Here is a 19,767-nt window from a genome sequence, read left to right as displayed (position 1 = left end):
TTTTTTATTCATTTGTGAGAGAGAGAGAGAGAGTGCAAGTGAGCACATGGGGTGGGGGGCAGAGGGAAAATCAGGCTCCCCACCAACAGGGAGCCTGATGTGGGGCTCCATTCTAAGACCCTGGGATCATGACCCTCAGCTGAGGGCAGATGGGCAGATGCTTAACCAACTGAGGCACCCAGGGGTACTTCTAGTCAGCTTTACTCCCAGGTGCCCAAATGGGTCTTCCCTTCATCTCCATATCTAAGCTCAAATGTAACATCTAGAGGCTTCCTGGAACTCTCTACTTAATGTTACAGATTACAGTCCCCTCCCCAACTCCCCACCTCCCTTCCTTCCTTTAATTTCTTCTACAGCACAACTAACCTGCATGTGAAATACTAAACATCTTATTAATGGTTTGTCCCTTCCAAACATTACTTAAAACTCATTGAGGCGTACCTGACTGACCCAGTCAGTAGAGCGTGTGACTTGATCTCATGGTTTGGAGTTTGAACCCCAGTTTGGGTGTAGACATTACTTAAAAGAAAATCTTAAAAAAATAAAATAAAAATAAAATCTTGAAAGAAAAGAAACCTTAAATTCATTGAGAACAGGGAATTTAGTTCTTCATTACTATATCCTCAATGCCTGACAAGTATTTGGGGTTCAATAGTTATCATATGGATACATGAATAAATTTTAAATCAGATATATTTTGAAAAATATCATCCTTCCACATCCATCCTAATGGTTCCTTACTACGGTTCAGGCCTCATCACCCCCTCAGGATAGTTTTTTTATTTTTTTTTAACTTTTTTTTTAAGAGTTATTTATTTATTTATCTATTTGTTTATTTGTTTATTTATTTATTTATTTATTTATTTATTATAGACATAGACAGAGGCAGAGACACAGGAAGAGGGAGAAGCAGGCTCCATGCCGGGAGCCTGACTTGGGACTCGATCCCGAGAGTCCAGGATCACGCCCTGGGCCAAAGGCAGGCACTAAACCCCTGAGCCACCCAGGGATCCCCTTTTTTTTTAACTTTAAAAAAAATATTTTTTTAAAAAATTTTATTTATTCATGAGAGACAGAGAGAGAGGCAGAGATACAGGCAGAGGGAGAAGCAGGCTCTATGCAGGGAGCCCGACGTGGGACTTGATCCTGGGTCTCCAGGATCAGGCCCTGGGATGAAGAAAGTGCTAAACCGCTGAGCCACCCGGGCTATCCCATGTTTTTTTTTTAAGATTTTATTTATTTATTCATGAGAAACAGAGAAAGGCAGAGACACAGGCAGAGGGAGAGAAGCAGGCTCCTCTCAGGGAGCTCAGTGCAGGACTGGATACCTGACCACGGGATCATGCCCTGAGCCAAAGGCAGATACTCAACCACTGAGCTACCCAGGCGTGCCCCCCCCCTCAGGATTGTAGAGGCCACCTTCTGACAGTCCTTCAGCCTCCCATTTCTCCTTCAAATACCCTGTCCACATTGCAACAGGACAGCTATATCTAAAACCTTAATCTTCCCCTCACTTTGGCAACACATATACTAAAACCTTAATCTACCTAAAAGAATTCATGGTAAGAGGGAAAAAACCCTTCACAGATCCCTCACTACCCTAAGGCTAAAGTCCAAACTCCTCAGTACTCCTCTCCCTGTGATGTAGACCTTGCCATCGGAGTGTGTAACTATAACCCACCCTTCAGCTTCACCAAACTCTGAATGTTCCAACTTCTCTGGAACTGTAGGCCTTTGTATATTCTAGTCCCAAACTCTAGCCTGGCAAAGGCAGGAATTTTTCCAGCACGAGCTCAATGGCAGAGTTGGCCACCTTGCTGCCCACAAACTGACATGCTCCTCCCTCCGGGATCCCTCAATCAAAACTTTCTCTCATCCTAGCACTTATCACTTTCCCTCTGTCTGTCTTCCCTGCCCAACTTGATAGTCTGTGAAAGCAGGTTCTAAATTGCTTTTGTAACCTACATCTAGAACTGAGCTTGACACATGGTAGACATCATTGACATTTTTGAAGGAATAAATGTCTTCAGTCCCTGAAAACCCTTTCTGTCACCCATAAGAAATCCCCCCAGGGGCTCCTGGATGGCTCAGAGCAGGTGACTTTTTTTTTTTTTTTTTAAGATTTTATTTGAGAGTTCGAGCAGGGGGAGGGACAGGTGGAGAGGGAGAAGGACCCCAGGATCATCTCAGCCGAAGGCAGATGCTTAACCAACTGAGCCATCTAGCCTCCCTCAACAAGTGATTTTTTATCTTCTGCTTGTGAGTTCAAGTCCCACATTGGGCATGGAGCTTACTTAAAACCAATCCCTCCAAACACCTGCTAAATTCACATCCCCATACTTAGCAGGAGGGGGAACTACACTCCCCAGCTGGCAGCTTAGATCTGTGGCTTAATCCTTCCACCCTATCCCAAAACTTCTCCTGAAGACAGAAAGGATGATCTCATTTACACAAGGTTCATTCTTACTCGTGGGGGAATCAACTTCCAAGTACTGAGGGGACTGGAGGATGGAAGTGGACATCCAAGGAAAACACTGGTGACTTTCCCAACTTCATTCCCCAATCAAAGAGGACAGTTTTTAATTTGCCACTGGCAAGTTTATTACATGATTAAAGTTCAAATAAAAAAATAACAAATCTTGGCAGGGAAGCTAGTGCCAGAGTCTGGGAGTGTTGTTTTCTTGTCCTCAGCCTCCCTGGCCAAGCCCAGCTCCGTTAACTCAGTTTGACTCGATCAAATTCCTCATCAAGACTTGCATCTGTGCCCTGGACATCTCTGCTGCTCCCACTGGAGACTGAGTCCTGGGCCCCTGGCACTGGGGCTTTGGTGAGGGCCCCATACACACCCATGGCCTAAGAAGACGGACAGAGAGAGAGCCATGAGGACACATGGCAGAAAGGATAGCCCAACCCACCAATGCCTAAAAACAAAGTGGAACTGAAGCCAATAAGGTTGTTCTTCCTTTTTTCTCTCTCAAGACTTAAACTTTAGAGTTGATTCTAGAAATCTTATAAACTATCAGGGCGGGGTCACCCTCAGAATACTGGTACATGTATCTGCCCAAAAAAGGACATCTCAAGAACTGAGCTCCCCTATCTCCAAAGGTGGGGGGGGGTGTGTGTGTCTCATTCTTAGAGATTTATTCTCTACAGAGATTAACAGGAGGTTTAGGCCTCACTCTGAAGGCCTCTATGGTGTGTGCTGATGGTAGTGGTGGGGTCTCAGTTTCTGGCATTACTGTTCTGTGCTGGATCCCCAGGGCACTCTAACCTGAGCCACCATACTGGTGACATCACCGGGGTTGGAAGGCAGCAGGATAGTGTTGGAGTCCTTGGCCAGTTTGGAGAACGCACTGACATACTGCTCAGCCACAGTCAGCGAGGCTGCTGCATCTCCATTCTGTGGCCACAGAAGAGATAAAATCACAGATCACAGACTTGGGAGAAGAGTGGGGCAGGGAGTAGGTGGTGGAAGAGGAGTAAAAAGAAGTCAGATCCTGGGAAAGAAGATCAGATCACAATACAAGAGATCATGTAATCTGGCTCAACAGAACCCAAAGACAAGAACTTCTCCCAAGGGCAGATGAGAAAACCTCTTCCACTGTCAATTTCTGTCCCCGACTCCCACCCGGGGGACTCTCACATGTTGTGTCAGAGCTGCAGCCAGGATCCGAATAGCTTCAGCCTTAGCCTTGGCCTTGGCCAAAACTGCACTGGCCTCTCCTGGAAGAAAAATGACAAAGCTTTACTCATGAAGTCAGGGTACCTCAAAGCTCCTGTCGTAGCACCAACCCTGCTTCTCCCTCAGTCTCTACCCTCTGCGGACCTGCTGCCTGATTTATTTGTTCAGCCTTTTCCGCCTCGGAGGCCAGGATCTGCGCCTGCTTCTTCCCCTCTGCCACGTTGATGGCTGACTCTCGGGTCCCCTCAGACTCTAGAACTGTAGCCCGTTTCCGCCTCTCTGCCTCCACCTAAAAGCCCCCAACAAGCCCCATCAACAAGAAGCCAAAGTAAACTCTTACACAGACCTGCAATTGTACCCATCAAGTTAGGGAAGGGAGTCCAGGTCCCCATGAGACTGGAGCATCCTGAAGTCCTCTTCCCCATCCTTCCCTGGCCCCCACCTGCATCTGCATGGACTCTTTCACCCGGGGTGGCACATGGATATCCTTGATCTCATAACGGAGGCAGCGAATGCCCCAGCAGTCAGCAGCCTGATTGATGGCATCCACAATGCTAGCATTCAGGGACTCCCGCTCCTGGAGAAAGAGAGGTATAAATTCCATGGCTTCAATCCATTCATCAAGGGTCTAAACTAAGAAGTGCCTCTGACTCCTAGAAAGGACAGAGAGAGTGAGGCATGTGTCTTCCAACACTAACTCTGGCTCAGATCCCCTTACCCGGAAGACTTTGTCCAGAGAGAGTTTGCCGAGCTCTGATCTCATGGTCGTCTGAGCTAGCTGTGTGACAGCATACTCAGGGTCCTCCACACCATAGCTTGCCTGAAAAGAGCATGGATAGTGTAAGAAGCTTGAGTGTAGGATTTCAGTGAGAAAAGCAACTCAGAAGCGGCATAAAACAAGTAGCAGATACCTTGTAAGGGTCCATGATACGTAGATAAAGGACTCCATCAATTTGTAGAGTTACATTGTCTACAGGTACAATAATGGGAGAGAAAAGGAAGAAAATCAGGCCTTCAGTTTCCAATCAACTCTTTCTCCTGGGCTCTGGATCTCCTGCAACCAAATACTAATGGCCTCAGAGCACCCGTGTCACCCTGCATCCCTCACCAAGAGTCACAGCCGACTGCTCAGGCACGTTGATGACAATTTCCTTGAGACTCTGCACATATCGGATCCGGTCTAACACAGGGATGAGGATGTTCAAGCCCTGGGAAGAGGAGTCATGGGGTCCTCAGAAGGATGGGGATTGCAGGGTTGGGATCCAAGCTAGGCCTGGAGTGGGTATGGAATCAACATATGGAACATTTCAAGTAAAGCAGAAAGATGGGGTGTCAATGGTTGGGAAGCCCAAGAGGATAGGCATACAAGGCTGCACAACTGAATGGAGGGGAGAGTCAAGGGAATGGGAGCCACCAGAGTAGCAGACAGGTGGACCTGAGAGAGTAGATTCGGGAGATACCATGAATGGGGCCTGCAGGATGCCAGAGCAAATAGGAGAAAGTTGTAACATGTGTATGAAGTTCAGCCTGGGGCTTGCAAGGTCTGGCTGGGGGAGTTGGAAGCCAAAGATGGGGGCAAGCTCAAAGGAGATCCCACCCCATCTGCCCACATCAAGAGGGAATTCAGTATCAGGCTGGCCCTGAGTGGTTAAAAGAGGCAAGAGGCAATTCGGCATCAGGCTGCCCCTCCGTGGGCAGAAGAGATTCTCACAGGCTCCAGGATCCGATGGAATCGGCCCATTCGCTCCACCACCCAGGCCTCCTGCTGCGGCACAAACAGTACCACGGTGTTTCGGGGCAATCCAGAGGAGGTGCGACGCGGAGCACGACCAGAGGCCTGTGTGGAGCCCTAAAGAGAAGACAAGGATTAGCTGAGACCCCCGGCAGGCGGGGCACCCTGCCCCTCTTGGCGCCTATCCGGGGGGCATCTCCCCAAGCCGCGACCCTAAAGGGTTCTCAGAGAGGAATTCACGTGGGTACCATGACCTCCGACCCCAGTTCTCTCACCAAACTTAGAATCCCGCTTCTTCCCAGGTAAGCACCCAGGTGATCTCTGGCCCGACCCTTGGTGAAGGTTCCCCTCGCACTCACCCTCAGCAAAAGGGCCCCAGTCCCCCGCGCCGCGCGCGCCAGCATTTCCCACGCCGAAGGACCTCCGGAACCAACGAGACGGGGAGCAGAGAGGACGCTCTAGTAGCCGGGACCGGAGCCTTTCCTCCTGTATTTCCACTCCCCCAGACGTACTTCCGGCCGTGTGTCCCCCGCCCCCAACCTCAGCCAATCAGCGTTACTTGGCTAAAGTGTGTATCAAGTTATTTCCCTGGATATGCAGACCTTCTAGCGAAGGCCGGAGGCTGAAACTTGTTCTGGTTCCCGTTGATCAAGCCCAAGATCCAGGACATGGCGATCATAGAAGCTATTTTCCACGTGCAAGTAGCCCAGAAGCACCTCCCACCGAGTTCTTTACCTCCACCCGAGACTCAGTTTACTCCTCCGAGCCTGTAAACGCCCGTCACCATAGCGACCGAGGGATTGGAGCGGACTCTTTGCCCCGGTTACCATAGTGACATTGTCAGGTAGTCCTGCTGTGTTGTACCCAGCCCTCCCACTAGGGACTGACCCCATTCCCGTTGCCATGGTAACCAGGGCCTAACAATGCCTGGTGCTTGAACTGAGATTTCCCCTCCCTCTCTTTTCCCAAGGCACCATAGCTTTTTCTACCTCTATCCTTTTTGTTTTGTTTTGTTTTGTTTTGTTTTGTTTTCTCCCTCTTTCCAATCAGGGTCTATCAGGCCTGGTCCCCTTGCATAAAGTCCAGCACACAGCCCCCTATATTCAGCCTTCTCTGGATCATGTCACTCTGCACACATCCCTGATGCTCTGGCACATCTTTTAAGAGACTTGCATAATCACTCTCATTTTACATCTCAGGACACTTAAGTTCAGAGGGGCTAAAATCAGTTAACAATAGAACCAGTATAGAAATGCAGGTCCACATTCACAGCGTTCAGCTTTTATGGCTTAATCTTTCCCACCACCCCACCTCATTATCTGAAAAGAGCTCCTAAAAATCATTAAGGCCTTGCCTAAGACTTCATAGCCTTGGGCCTCAGGCCTCTTTGGGAGAATAGCCAGTCTGAGCTCCACATAGGCCCTCCATCCCCATTCCCATACTCTCCCCAACAGAAAAAGTAGGTTTTGCTCAAGTTTCCAAACAAGAATTTATTCTTTCTTTCTGTTTTTTTTTTTTTTCTTGAAAAAAAGTACCAGGTACAATTTTTTCTTTTTTTTTTTTCCTTTTTGTTCAAGTTTCAAGCAATTGCTTGTTTCCCTCAGCCCAGCCCCAGGAATCAGGGCTAAGGCTGGGTTAGAGTCTGGTGTGGGGAATAGGGTAGTTGGGAATCACATGACTGAGTATGAGGGGTGCCCCTCACCCCAGCTGAGGTAGGTGGGTCAGAGTCTGGCCAGGTGAGAGGAGGCACCCCAGTCCTTGGCCCTGACTCTGCCCCCTGAACACCTTCCTCAGTCAGGACCCCAAAGCAAGAAGACACAGGCAGGAGGGGAGGGACAAGTGGAATCTGGAGACTTGGATGACAGGTAGTTAACCTCTGTATGTGTGCATGCATGCAAGCTCTTTCTGACACATACTACACAAATGCAAGCTTGTATATGCGCACACGTGTGCACGTGTATACACACACACACACACACACACAGAGAGTTGACTATCAGAGAGGGATCAGAGGGTAGGGGAAGTGAAAGGTACAGGGTAGGACAAGGGAAGCTGAGTCTTTGGCTAGTGACTCAGTCCTTCTGGGATAACCTCTCTGCCCTCAGCTGAGGAAAAACAGTTCTTCCCCAACCCCCACATCAGCTTCTTCAACTCCTGAGCTTGGAGCAGTATCTGAGAGTGGGAATGGAGGAGGGGCGATGCCAATTATCAGGTTTGGGAGGTTACCAAGGCAATCCAATTTGAATAAATTATAAATTAAAAATAAATAAAATAATAAGTGGCCCCTGCTCAGGACAGGGAGGCAACGCTGGCATGACTTGCCTGGGAACTTGGGACAACCTCAGGGTAGCTCTGGTGTCTCCCCACTACCTAAGCTGGCCTGGGAAATCCAAGGGAGTGGGGAGGCACATGGAGTACCCAGAGTAGAGCAGAGTGTGGTAAGGATCAGAAGCTTTAAATACCCAAATAATCAATTTGGGCATGAGCATGGTAAGGGCTTTAATTCAAGCCTGAAGGGTCTTTCGCCACCTTTCCACGTATTTGCTCTGTTCAGAATGGAGCAAGATGGGCTGGTACTTGGCCCACATGGGTTCAGGGCACTGACAATCAGGGCAAAGGTGAATAACGTGGATTGTGAGGGGACTCAGTCACTGCCTGCAGTTCATAGGGGAGCCCTGTGTCCAGTTCCAGGCTCCGGCGGGAAAAAAGCAGGCGGATGTCTCCATGTAGGCTTAAGCGGCCTGAACGGGAGCTCCGGAACCTGAGGGAAGACAGGGTGATCAAAGAGAGAATCCAGACAGTAGAGAAGTCAGGAGAGATACTACTCAGGGAAGAGATAACATGGGGAGGGGAAAATCCTTTCCCTGGGCCTTCCCAGCTACCCCTGGGCCCTGTCTTCACCTGAGGTGCAGCAAGTAGCAGAGGAGACGGCAGGTGGGGCTAGCATTTCCCTCCTCACCCACAGGCACCAAAAAGAGGCGATGGCGCAGGAAGGTCATATGGGCAGCAGGCATGTCCGAGAAGTCAAAAGTCACGAGGAACATCTTCACCACAGTCTGGTTGGGGTTAAATAAGGTCTGGGGGCAGGACAGAACAAAGTTGGTAGGGCCTAATGACTGTTTTCCTCTCTCTACTCCCACTCCCTCTCAGGGAAAACTTACCACTTGGATGGTGCCCACCTTGGGCACGCTGTAACCCTTCCTCCCCAGGGGGTTCAGGTCCACGACACCCTAGGAAGGCCATAAAGCCATCAGCTAAGGTGGGGTCTAGGGAACCTTTGAATACTCCTCCATCTCCATCATCTTTCACTCTGGGCCTGGCCCTTGCCCCACACTAGAGTTCTCCCCACCTGGCCCTGAACCCTCTCCTACATGAGAACACCTAAAGAATCCCTCCTGGCACCAACCCCTCATCCTCCTCACAAGCTAACTTAGGGTTGAGGTCAGGTCATACCAGGAAGGGGGCCGGGGCATTTTGCTCAGAAACATCAAAGAAGGTGACAGTGACAGGCAGCGTGACATGCTGGGGGCAGTAGGATCCACTAGCTCCAATCTCTGCTGTGAAGCCCTCAATGTGGCCAGATGGTGCAAAGCGTCCTCGCAGCAATGATTCCTGGGGTGGAGACGGGGAGAGTATTAGGAGACAGATGCCAGCCATTTTCCTTACTCATCCAATCAACATTCCATCATCTCACTTCCCCCAATCACAGAATCCAAGGGAAACTACCTCAAAGTTGCCCAGCAGGGTACGGCTGACAGCAGGGGTAGGAACAGGGGAGGCACTGGGGGGGCTCAGCAGGCCTGGCCCCTTCCGGAGGCTTCGAAGGGAGCTCCTGGTAGAGAAGGGGACACACAGTGAGTACATTGGCTTACAGAATTCTGGTATGCTTACTCATGTCCTTGGGCTCACCCTTTGCCACTATCTAGGGCTCCTGCCCTGAGGTCCCCGACCCTGGAATTGGAAAAAGGATTACAGACTTTTGCCCCATTTGCAGGGACAGAGCTGAGGGAAAAGCTAATCACTCACAGCTTCAGGCGACGGGCACCTTTCAGCCTCCGCCCCATGGGACTGCAGTCTGTTGGGTCCTATGGAGAGAAAAGATTACAAAAAGAGATTGGGTGGAGGCCAGGTATGTTTGCAAGCAGTTCATTACAAGCTCTCATAGGAACATCCCCCCAGGCCTTCACCTTTTCCCACACACATGTCTACTTAAGAATAGACCATCTCCTCTCCTGGCTTACCAGCACAGGCTCCTTGGGCCCAGGCAGCAGATGGCTCCAGAAGGGTGTGGCTTTGGCATCAGAACTGTTGGCAGCAGGAGGGTGGCCCAGGGTTCCCCGGCGCCTCCGAGGGGCTGGCCCCTCATCCTCAGAGCTGACATCCAGGGCTTCTCCAGCAGGAAGCAGCCTTCGCTTGGTGGGGCAGGGGCCTGGAGGTCCAGGGCCAGGGGGTGTGTGCTCGGGACTATGCCCATTGGCAGTGCCAGGGGACTCCCTAGGCCAAGGGCTGCCCCCATTGCCCACCCCAGCCACTGGGCTCTTACCCCCTATTTGTGCAAGACTGTGCAAATCAGTGTCAAATGTGTGCAGCTGGCCCAGAGGGGCTGGCCCTGGGGACTCCCCCAAGGACCCCTGTCCCCCTGGATCTGGGGAAGCCCAGTCTCTGGTGTGCAAACTATTGCAGGAAGCATTTGATGGGGGACAAGGAGTACTCTGGGCCCCTGAAGTCCAAGGTGAGGTGGAGCTACCTCCCTGTTCCACAACACAGAGGCCATGATGGCAGAAATGCTGGCTGGTCACACCCAGTCCCAGCCCCAGTCCCTCTGGGCCTAGTAGCCTCACAGTAGATGGTTCTTCAGGGGGTAGTCCCTCTCTGGCCCCCAGCCCAGGGCCTCTCTTCAGCTCCCTGGGAACCTCAGTGGGTGGGGCTGGTCGTTTCAGGGCCCTATGAGGCTCAGAGGCACCAGCTGGAGGGGAAAAGATGGATACCTGGTAGACCCCGGGGGATGTCGCCCCCCCTGCTGGGCTGTAGCCCATGAGCAGACCACCCTGGAAGGCCCCCTGCCTGACTGCAGGCTGCGAAGGGCCAGCCTCTGGTTCTGAGGATGGAGACGGCTCCGCCTGCACGTGGCGCATGAAGCCCCCCCTTGGGTCAGGGGGGCCCCCCCACACAGCCTTTATGCTGGGCCTGGGCTGGGGGGCCTGGGGACATCTGTGGGAGAGAAGAGAAGAAAAGGCAGTTAGAGGAAGCAATGAGACTTCTCCCTTCCACCTGAGTTTCAGATCCTCCCCCCACCTGAAGAGGTGACCTTATGGGGTTCCTGGGGGTGAAGGTGTCCAAATCCCCAGAAAGATTAATGGAATATCAACCCATTAATAATATAGACCAGTCCCAGAACTTCTAATAGAGTTACATGTTTAGCTCAGGTTTCTTACTGGACCTGCTTCCCCTCCCTTTCCCTAGCACTCACCCCGATGAAGAGGCCTTAAGCCTAGCTGTGTGTTCCCTCTTCCTGACTGATGCCTTGCTCTCCTAGCTTGCAGTCTGGTCCATTCCTGCTGCACTGGCAAGGTGACTGCCACCATTCCGTGCAGCTCCTGGGCTCAGCTGGACCCTGAGGAAAGAAGAACAGACATAAGCCAGGATCCCTGGACCCAGTGGTAATTGTGGGCTACTAGAGTTTCCTCCTAGGATACTCTTCCCCTATGTGAAAAGCTCTTCAGAAACAGAAGGTGCAGTCTTGGGATCCAGAGCCCAAGAGGGCAGAGCTGGGCTACCTAAGGAGTCAGAGAGAGGTGGGTCTCGGTTCAGTGGAATAAGGATGTGAGAAGTAAGTTGTGCCAGGATGTCCATTTATCAGAGCCACCAGCTGAGGAACTTTGCTCTCAGTGCGAGGGGCAGGGGGTGCATTACCCCAGGATCCAAGAGATCATGCTGCCTGAGAGTTGGTCAGGACAAGAATTCAGCCCTCCTAGTCAAGGCCATGGAGTTGTATAACCCCTTCCCATTTGTCTATCTCCCAAGGGATAGTGCTACCCCAAAGCCCTAAGGACAGAGGTTTTGCAGAAACTCACACCCCTTGAGCACTCCTCAGAGGTACAAACCTCAGGTCAGTTCAAAAGTAGCCCTTTGGACTTAAACTCCTAATTGCCCCCAGCAGTCTATCCCTTTAACGGGAGGCAACAAATCTAATCAAAAACAAGTGGAGGGGGAGTGGAGGAGGAACTGCCAGAAGGCACTTTCCAGGACCTACCCTCCCCCTAGGCACTGCAAACTAGAGATAAGCCAGAGGCAGTCAGACAGCTGGAAGTGACTAGGACTACCTCTCTGTTTTGCCACAACATGTTCAACACACAAAACCCCCAAACTGTTTTTCTGCCAGAGTACAAGATGGTCTTTACTGACTAGTTCACCTCCAGGAACCCATACTGGGTGAGGGGAATGTCAAATTGAAGGCCATTTTCCTTTAAGGGAGGAAATACAGCCTCCAAGATCAAGCTTCTCCTTTGGGCAGGAGGCTGTACTGCCTGCCATCTACAATGTCTTTTTCCCCTTCAAAGAATGTCCCCTGCATGCCTACCTAAGCCCTGTCCTTCCTCCTTGGCTAAGCCAAATGCCATTCCCTCCAGGAACCCTACTCTGGCCACCCTAAACCATAAATCTCTCTCTCTCTCCTCTGAGATTCTACCTAAGGCAGTATCACTATCTACTGTAACCCAGTGACAATTTTGCTTGCTCTTATAGGAAAAAAATCTCCTAGACAGGAGTGCCTGGGTAGCCCAGTCAGTTAAGCGTCTGACTCTTGGTTTTGGCTCAGGTCGTGATCTCAGCATCACGAGATGGAGCCCTGTGTTGGGCTCTGTGCTCAGCTCAGAATCTGCTTAAGATTCTCTCTCCCTCTGCCCTTCCTGCTTGTGCTTTCTCTATCTCTGAAATAAATAAGTAAATCTTAAAAAAAAATGGGAAAAGAAATCTCCTACACAGACCATGGGGTTCTTAAGGATAGGTCTGTGGTCCATTCCTCCACCAAACTCCAGGTATAGGGATTAAGCACATAGCAGGGCTCAAAAAGGTAGAATGGAAGTCCCAGAGAGCTCAGCATCAGTCCTGGCAATGCAGAGAAAAACTCCCAGAATGAGAGAAGCAGAGAGATTACTTGTATACAGAGAATTGGCAACAACAGAGGTGGAAGTAGGGGGCAGGGAGAAAGGGTTAGAATAGCACCTGGGAGGCTCTCCTATACCAAGTTCCCATCATTGCACCCCACACTACCCTATTTCACCAAGTTCTCATTAGAAGTGAGACCCCTAAGAAAATTCTGGTTCCCTCAGGTGGATGGGGTGTCTGGAAAGGGCAGAACTCCAATGACAACATTGTCAGAGATACAATCTGTATTCATCTCTACCCCTCCTTTCCTCTACCCAAGCCATACAGATTCAGAAAGGGCCTTTTCCTTAGCACTCCACCCCCTGGTCATCCAAGTTGCCCTCTTGAGCCCTTGCCCTGGGGAAGCCAGGTGATGATATGATGCCTCTTGACCCTAGCATGCCTGGCATCTGTTCATTACCCCGCGGCCCTCTCAGTTCCTGCCTTGTCAATTGGAAGCTCTAAGACTCACTTCCCTGCTACCCAGTCTGTCTGGCTCTAGACCATGGCTTCAAGCTGACTCATGGGGCAGAACTGTGGAGAAGGGGGGGCAGGGTAAGCCAAACCTCATTCCCTGTGCAGGGGATGGGCAGCAGCTGGCGTCAAACAGCTGTGCCAGGCTGTGGCTGGCAAGGACTACAGTTCCCAAAATGCCCAGGGAGCAAGGCCAGCAAAAACAACAAGTCCCAGAATACCATGGGTTCTGTACCTCAGACACCTGCTAGGCCTGGGAGGTGGGGTAGGTGGGTGTTGGTATAAGTACAAGCTTCCAGGTTCACTCTCCCCTTCCTTTCAGTATTAAAGATACCATTTCTACACTGATCAAGGAGGGTGACAGGAAGGAGAATTCCTCTCCATGTGCTTTCCACCCTCATCCTGTTCAGAGAGAACTGCCAGCTGCTCCGCAGTTTGTCCCTAAACATGTCCACACAAGCTAGGGGGGCTACTCCATTGGACCACCACTGTGGGTAGGAAGGTCAAACTGCACTCTCACCAACCCCTTGACCGCTGGCCTAAAACCCTCTATCATCAATGGAGAGAGAACAGATGTCAGCACCTTCTCCAAACTGAGCCAGGCAGACTCACCCCTTCCCCTGGACTCCTGGTTCTGGAGGATTCCCCCACCCCCTACTTAGTTTCCCAGGTCCATTCTCACCCCTCACCTCCCCAGAGCCTGGGACAGGCCCCATTCCCTCCTGGAGCTTCGGAGATTTGCTCTTTCCCCCTAGCACACTCACCCCGCTCTTAAATTGGCTCCGCCGCGGCGGCCGCTGCTCCAGGCCCTTCCGTCCCGTCCCGGTCCCTCCCTCGAATCTCGGGTCCTCCCCACCACGGGCCCCCAACCCAGACAAAGGGTGGCTCAGACAGAGCCCTGCTTTGCTAGGCTGTTCTCTGTTCAGCTTCGTGTGCAACACTAGCGGGCTCTGGAGCCCGCAGCCCCCCAGCCACTGCCGCACCCCTCCGCGCGACTGTCCCTCCCCGTGGCCGCCCCGGCTCCGCGCTGCCGACTCCGCTGCCCCTCTGACTCACAGGCCATTTCCTACCAGCTGATGGGGCCGCCCGCCCCGCCCAATGCCCCTACACCCCCGCCGCGGCGCCCGCGGCCGCCACGCCCCCCTAAGACCACACCCTCCGTGGGCAGCGGTCATGCTGATTGGCCCCTAGGAGTCCAGCCTCTCCACGACCTCAAGTGTGAGGCACGCCCCTTCCAAGACACGCAGGCCCATTGGTCCACAAGGGGGCAGGCCTACCCGGGGACGACCCCGCCCATCTTCTTAACCCCTCATCTGCCGGAATCCCAAGGCGCTGCCAGCCCTGCCTTTTAACCCTTTCAAAGGCGTAGGCCTCCCGCTTCTCATCTCCGCCCTTCCTCTTCCGACGGTGTTTAATAGGACGCCCTAGGGCTTTCATAGACACAATTCCGACAATCTCCAAAGTCAGCCTGCTCTTCCCACACCAAACCCCAAATATCCCCACTCCCATTTCTCTCTCCTTTCCTTGCAGACCAGAGTTTCAGAGACCAGAGGACTGTTGAAGTCTATCTAGAAAGCTTCCTTCATACCACAGCAGGTGAAATAGTCCAGAAGTGGGATCTTATCTCCTTCCATTGAGAAACGTATTCTTCCTTTTCTTCCTCTATATTGATGTTCTTTTGTCTTCAATAGAGGGGCCCCAAAGGACTCCTGAGATAGGGAGATATTTTAGTTCAGGGACCTAAACATCTTTTGTGTCAGAACTACCATTCTGAGATCAGGCTGCTTCATCCCTTCTACCAGTACTCTCTCTTCATATGAGACCAAGGATCCAGGGGAAGTGGGATACAAAGGCTTCTACCATTAGTGGGGGAGATGTGCCCAACACTTGCGAGGGAGCTCACTTTCATGACTCACAGCTCCCTCGAAACTCTCCACCCTCCCCCTGAGTCACTGTGCTCCAGGCTCAGGCCAAAACCAGCCAAATTAAGTGGCAGCAGAATCAGTGATCCTAATTATTGTCCTCCTATTCTTTAAAACGACCAGGATGGAAACTTCTGCAAGGATGAGGCATTAAAAGACACTTTTTTAGAGGGGCTGCTTTAGGGGCAAGCTAAGAAAAATAGGTATCCCTAATCAGCTTCTAAACTTAGGAAGCTTTTTCTGTCAGTCATCCCCAGAAGCAAGCAAACACCAGAGTCAAAAGAGAGAAGACTGAGGACACCAGGCTGGCTTAGTCAGTGGAGGGTGCAACTCTTGATCTTGGGGTTGTGAGTTCAAACCCCAGGTTGGGTGTAGGGATTACTTAAAAATAAAATTTTGAAACAGCAACAACAACCACCACCACCACAACAGAAAAAAAACAAAGAGGGACAACTCAAAATGATGCCTGGAGAACTGGCATTAGCCAGGGTTAGGCTCCCTGGTTGTGCCTCCAGAAGAGGGGGAGTTCCATTTTTCCATAGTTCAGAGCCTACAGAAGAAGGCCCAAGGTCCTTGTTTCTACCTTGCCTTTGCTGTAGGCCCCAAGGGCCCTTATGTTATCAGTGGACAGTAAAGAAAAGGTTCCCTTCCCCCTACTTCCTCCTTGTACCCTAGACTTAGGAAGATAAGTAAGTAACCCTTCCCCTAGGCTCCCTTCTCCTCACCTTAGACCAGGAGAAAAACCCTGAAAAAGAACCCAGTTGCCCTGGATTGACTTCTTCATTGATTCCCTGAGGCTAAAGAATAGGATTCAGGAAATTTTCAAAATCCTGAACAAAATTGCAGAGTACCAAAATAAGAACCTACTTCCCTTAGTAAAAGCTTACTGGGAAGACAAATAGACACAGAGTACTACTGGAAATTAATAGTCCTTTGGTGACACCACAGAACAGGCAGTAAGTTCTGTTTTACTGCCATTAATATAGGCCCAGGCCTCAGTTACTTGCAAAGGTCAGAGGGGCAATAGTTCAGTGGGAAGGATCAAAGACATTCTAGGCCACCATGTACCCTAGGAAAGCAGCATAGTACAGTCAAGAGCCTTACTTAGCTGCCCCAAACTCTTAACCCAGTTTTATTTTTTTTTCATAGCAGTTATCACCACTTGGCCTCTCTCTGCCTCTGTCTCTCTCTCTGTCATCATACACATACACACTTCTTTCTCCTCCTATTAAAATGGAAGCTCTATGAGAGCAGCAGTGTTGTTTTGTTCATGGTGGTATTCTATGCCTGGCACATAATAGGTGCTCAATAAACACTGGCTGAAAGAAATGATGAGCCCTGGGCTGAGTGAACAGCATTCGGAAGACCTGGGTCCTAATTCCTGCTCTTTCACTGTGAGACTTAGAGAAAGTCAGAGTTCCTTTGGCTGTAAATTTTCAACTCTGTAAGATGAGGTGTTTGTATAGATGATGGCCACTGAGGGCCTCTGCAACTCTGGCCTTATATTGCCATGATTCTAATGGCTATTGTTCACTCAAATCCATTTTCAGAGGATGGACCCAAATGTCTGAATGCCCTCCTGCTTGTATTGAAGCAGAGAGGCAATATACTCAGCCTCAGCACAGCAAACTGATGCCCTTTCTCTTCACGCCCCACCCACTCACACAAATGCCTCAATCCTGAGGAAGCTGGAGTGTTTGCCCTAAGCCCGCCTCTCTGAGAGACAGTCTGGGAAGCTGTGTTGCCATAGCAATCAGCTCCTCCTCAAAAGGCTTCAGCCTGCCCTCCCTTACCCCACCCTACCCCACGGCTTTGTCTGGCTTCAGCACCCCCTCCCTCCCCAGCCAGTCACAGCTAGAAGGAGGTTGGCTAGGGGCCCCTTTCAGTAACACTGTCACACTCATCCAGCCACTGTGTGGAAGGCAGGCCTTTTCCACCATCTCCTAGCCAGCCCAGGGGCAAACAGAACTTTGGCACTACATCAAGGCCCCTCAGGGAACCCAAGGAACTCCCTAGAGGACTAGGCCCTAGTCTCGGATTCTGACCATCAGCTTCCAAGCCAGGAATGTGGGGAGCCATTCTCTCTTCCTCTTCCAGCTGAGGCTGGAACCTCCTATCCTTTCTGGAGTTCAGCCTGCCATAGTAGCCCATGTCTCAAAACATACATCAAAGACTCAGTAATTTTCACCCTTCCCACAGAAGCCCATTTTTTAGAGTCCTAGGGTTCCCCATCCAAGAGAATGAAAAGGGTAGGGAAAATAAGTTTATGCCAAGTGGCAAAAAAGTAGCAGCCAGTCACTTGTGGGGGCTGTTAGGAAAGATCTTGGTAGTAGTGGGGTGAGGTCTGGGCCTTACTGCTGGTAACTAGGGTCTGTGGCCATTGAGCACAAAGTTCCGGGCAGGGCACAGCTCCTAGACGGGCAAGTCCCAGGCCAGGCCCCAGGGTGAGGAAGGAAGTGGGAAATGAGCACACCCAGAACATAGGGCAGGGCAAAGTGGGGGAGGGGAAAGACAGGGACCAAGGCTGGCTTCTGGGAGGAACAGGAACTAGAGTGGGGGTTAACAGGAACACCAGCTGGGGGAAGAAACTCTAGTCTCAGCCAGACATATCCAAAGCCGACTGAGGGGATAGTCACAGAAGACCTAGTAGCAAGTGGGGCCTGGATCCTCCCTCAGAGTCCTCAAGCCTGAAGGTGAAATTAGGTGCCAAAGAGCCAGGAGCACTACGGACTGGCTTTACTCCACCAATTCCATCATGCCATTTCTAGAACACAGAACACAAGCCCCTCCCTGGAGTCTCTACAAAGCCCCAAGACTTTCTCAAAGGACTAGGGTTCTTCCGCCCTCAACTGGGGCCTACAAACCCTTTCCCTCACACAGTGCCCAAAACCCCATCCTTTCTTTCTGTACATAATCCTTGTGTCCCTCCGTCTCTCCCACACTCTGGACCACCAACTCTTCTCCATCATACAGCGCCTGCTTCCCCCCAAGCAACTTCAGATCCCCTCCCCCTCAAGTATAGCCAGCCTCCAACCCTCCACGTCAGACAGCGACCTCGCCCCCTCACACTGTACCTCCAACCTCTGCAAAGCACTCCTGTGTCTCCCCCACAAGAGCCCCTGGAGAATGCACCTTACCCACACGCTTGAGCCCCCAAGACCTCCTCCAACTCTGTGTCTTCCTCCCCACCCCCAGCAATCCTCAGATTCTCTCCTTCTCTAACGTGCCCCCACCTTCTTGTTTGCCCAAGCGCACCCCCATCCTTGTCCCTCTTCCACGCGCACCCCACCCCACACCTGTAGTTCCGTGAGTCCCGCTGCACCTGAGGAGGTAGTGGGTTGGGGCAGTTACAGAGAGGCCCTAGCAGCAGCCTCGGCCTGCAAACCTCACCCCTTCTGTCCGAGCGCCGCCCCCGCAACGCCCAGGCCCACCCCCTCCCTTGTCCCACCTCCCACCTTCTCGGGGTTCGTCCCCCTTCCTAGTTTCTTTAATGCCTCTGGCTCCTCCTCTGTGACACAGGCCCCGCCCCCATGGCTCCGCCCCTTCTCGTCTTCTCAGCGTCCCCCCAGGAACATCCGCTTGTCCCTAGCCCCTTCCCTGATCCCCGCCCCCTTCTGGTCTCTCCGCCTTTCGCTAGGACCCGCCCCTCGGATTCCAGCCTGGCAGATCCCAGGACCTGGCCCTCTTCCACCGCGAGCCCGGGTCGGGCTCAGAGACTCACCCACCCCCGCCCCTTCTCCCGCTCGCCTCACCCGGGCGCCTGTGCTCCAGCCCGGATCCGCTGGCTCTGATTGGCGGCTGCGGCCCCAATGGATGGCGGAGGAGACAAAGTGATGGCTGCAGGTCGCCTGAGGTCCCACCCCGGCCACGTGCGGCTTCTGTGATGACAGGTCTAGAGGGCGGGGCCTTGGTCCGCCGGGTGCGGGCCTAGGCTGACCGGATCGGGCTTGGGGTGAGGGAGCCCGAGCTGGCATCAAAGCGCTAGCCTGAGGGCACCGAGCCTGACTGGGGCTCTCCCGGGCTTTCCGGCTAGTGTGAGCTGCCTGCGGAACTCGAGCCTTTCTATGGAGACGTCTGGGTTAGCGCATGCATTTGCCCTAATGGGGGAGGGCTGTGGGGTTTGCAAGGTAGTGCGAGGAGTCTCAGGGGTCTGTGAAGATGCTAGAATCTGGTTGTTAGGGTCTCAAGTCTGTGAGGTCGAGCAAATGTCTGTATCCTACGCTGTGCAGGAGAATCTGAGTTCTGGGAGATGGGCAATGACAGCCAGATCTGTACCTTTGGAAGGTGGGTCAGTAAGGAATTCTGTGAATTTTAGGAGCGTACGTGTTAATACAGAGGTAGAAGAGCCTGCAATCGCCGGAGAGAAGTAGGACCTTTGCTTTGTACAAATGTCAAGTGAACTATGTTGACAGTTACAAATGTTCTGTAATTTAATTAGCGCTTGAGTCTTCTCACCGATTTACACTCGCCGCACTATTTCCCGAGATACTGCAGGGAAAGTCAGCGCTCACCAGCTACCTGTAGATGGCAGCACAGGACCCTTGCAGAACTGAAGGGCTTTGAGTCCAGGGTCTATCGGGCCTCTCCGTGGAGCTGGCGATACAGATTGTGGATCAAACCTGATAAAGTTCTCTGAAAGTCTCAGATTCTTTAGGTTTCTGGGACTTTTTTTTTTTTTTTCGGTAAGTAGTTAACTTAAGCTGGTTTACTGAACACCAGTGATATGCAAAATAAAAAAAAGTTTTTCTCTATCCTCAAGGAACTTGTTTAAGTTGTCAGACAAATAGCTTGATAATCCTACAGAGAGTAAA

General features: G+C 51.6%; 2 protein-coding genes across 5 annotated transcripts; both read right to left on the bottom strand.

Annotated features, from left to right (window-relative positions):
* Nucleotides 1–2,576: 2,576 nt before the first annotated feature.
* On the bottom strand, nucleotides 2,577–5,911 carry STOML2 (stomatin like 2). The gene is made up of 10 exons (XM_055302142.1): nucleotides 5,774–5,911; nucleotides 5,394–5,531; nucleotides 4,791–4,890; nucleotides 4,594–4,652; nucleotides 4,401–4,502; nucleotides 4,125–4,259; nucleotides 3,827–3,971; nucleotides 3,644–3,723; nucleotides 3,272–3,400; nucleotides 2,577–2,853 (listed from the first exon to the last, which is right to left on the bottom strand). Exons 1-10 carry the CDS (start codon nucleotides 5,816–5,818, stop codon nucleotides 2,716–2,718), a joined length of 1,071 nt encoding a protein of 356 aa, XP_055158117.1. The 5' UTR covers nucleotides 5,819–5,911; the 3' UTR covers nucleotides 2,577–2,715.
* A 980-nt stretch (nucleotides 5,912–6,891) lies between these two features.
* On the bottom strand, nucleotides 6,892–18,754 carry ATOSB (atos homolog B). 4 transcript variants are annotated; one of them, XM_055302801.1, is made up of 9 exons: nucleotides 18,709–18,754; nucleotides 10,885–11,028; nucleotides 9,656–10,625; nucleotides 9,441–9,499; nucleotides 9,141–9,246; nucleotides 8,868–9,026; nucleotides 8,576–8,644; nucleotides 8,316–8,491; nucleotides 6,892–8,175 (listed from the first exon to the last, which is right to left on the bottom strand). In XM_055302801.1, the coding sequence occupies exons 3-9, from the start codon at nucleotides 10,547–10,549 to the stop codon at nucleotides 8,022–8,024; spliced, it is 1,617 nt and encodes a 538-aa protein (XP_055158776.1). In that variant the 5' UTR covers nucleotides 10,550–10,625; nucleotides 10,885–11,028; nucleotides 18,709–18,754; the 3' UTR covers nucleotides 6,892–8,021. The 4 variants fall into 4 exon arrangements, with proteins under 4 accessions (XP_055158776.1, XP_055158774.1, XP_055158777.1 ...); XM_055302799.1 differs by lacking the exon at nucleotides 18,709–18,754 and adding an exon at nucleotides 18,253–18,335; XM_055302802.1 differs by lacking the exon at nucleotides 18,709–18,754 and adding an exon at nucleotides 14,623–14,695.
* Nucleotides 18,755–19,767: the final 1,013 nt, after the last annotated feature.

The sequence above is a fragment of the Nyctereutes procyonoides genome, unplaced genomic scaffold (genome assembly GCF_905146905.1).
Source record: "Nyctereutes procyonoides isolate TBG_1078 unplaced genomic scaffold, NYPRO_anot_genome, whole genome shotgun sequence".
In the NCBI taxonomy this organism is placed as follows: Eukaryota; Metazoa; Chordata; class Mammalia; order Carnivora; family Canidae; genus Nyctereutes; species Nyctereutes procyonoides.
This window is presented reverse-complemented; position numbering and strand designations above follow the sequence as displayed.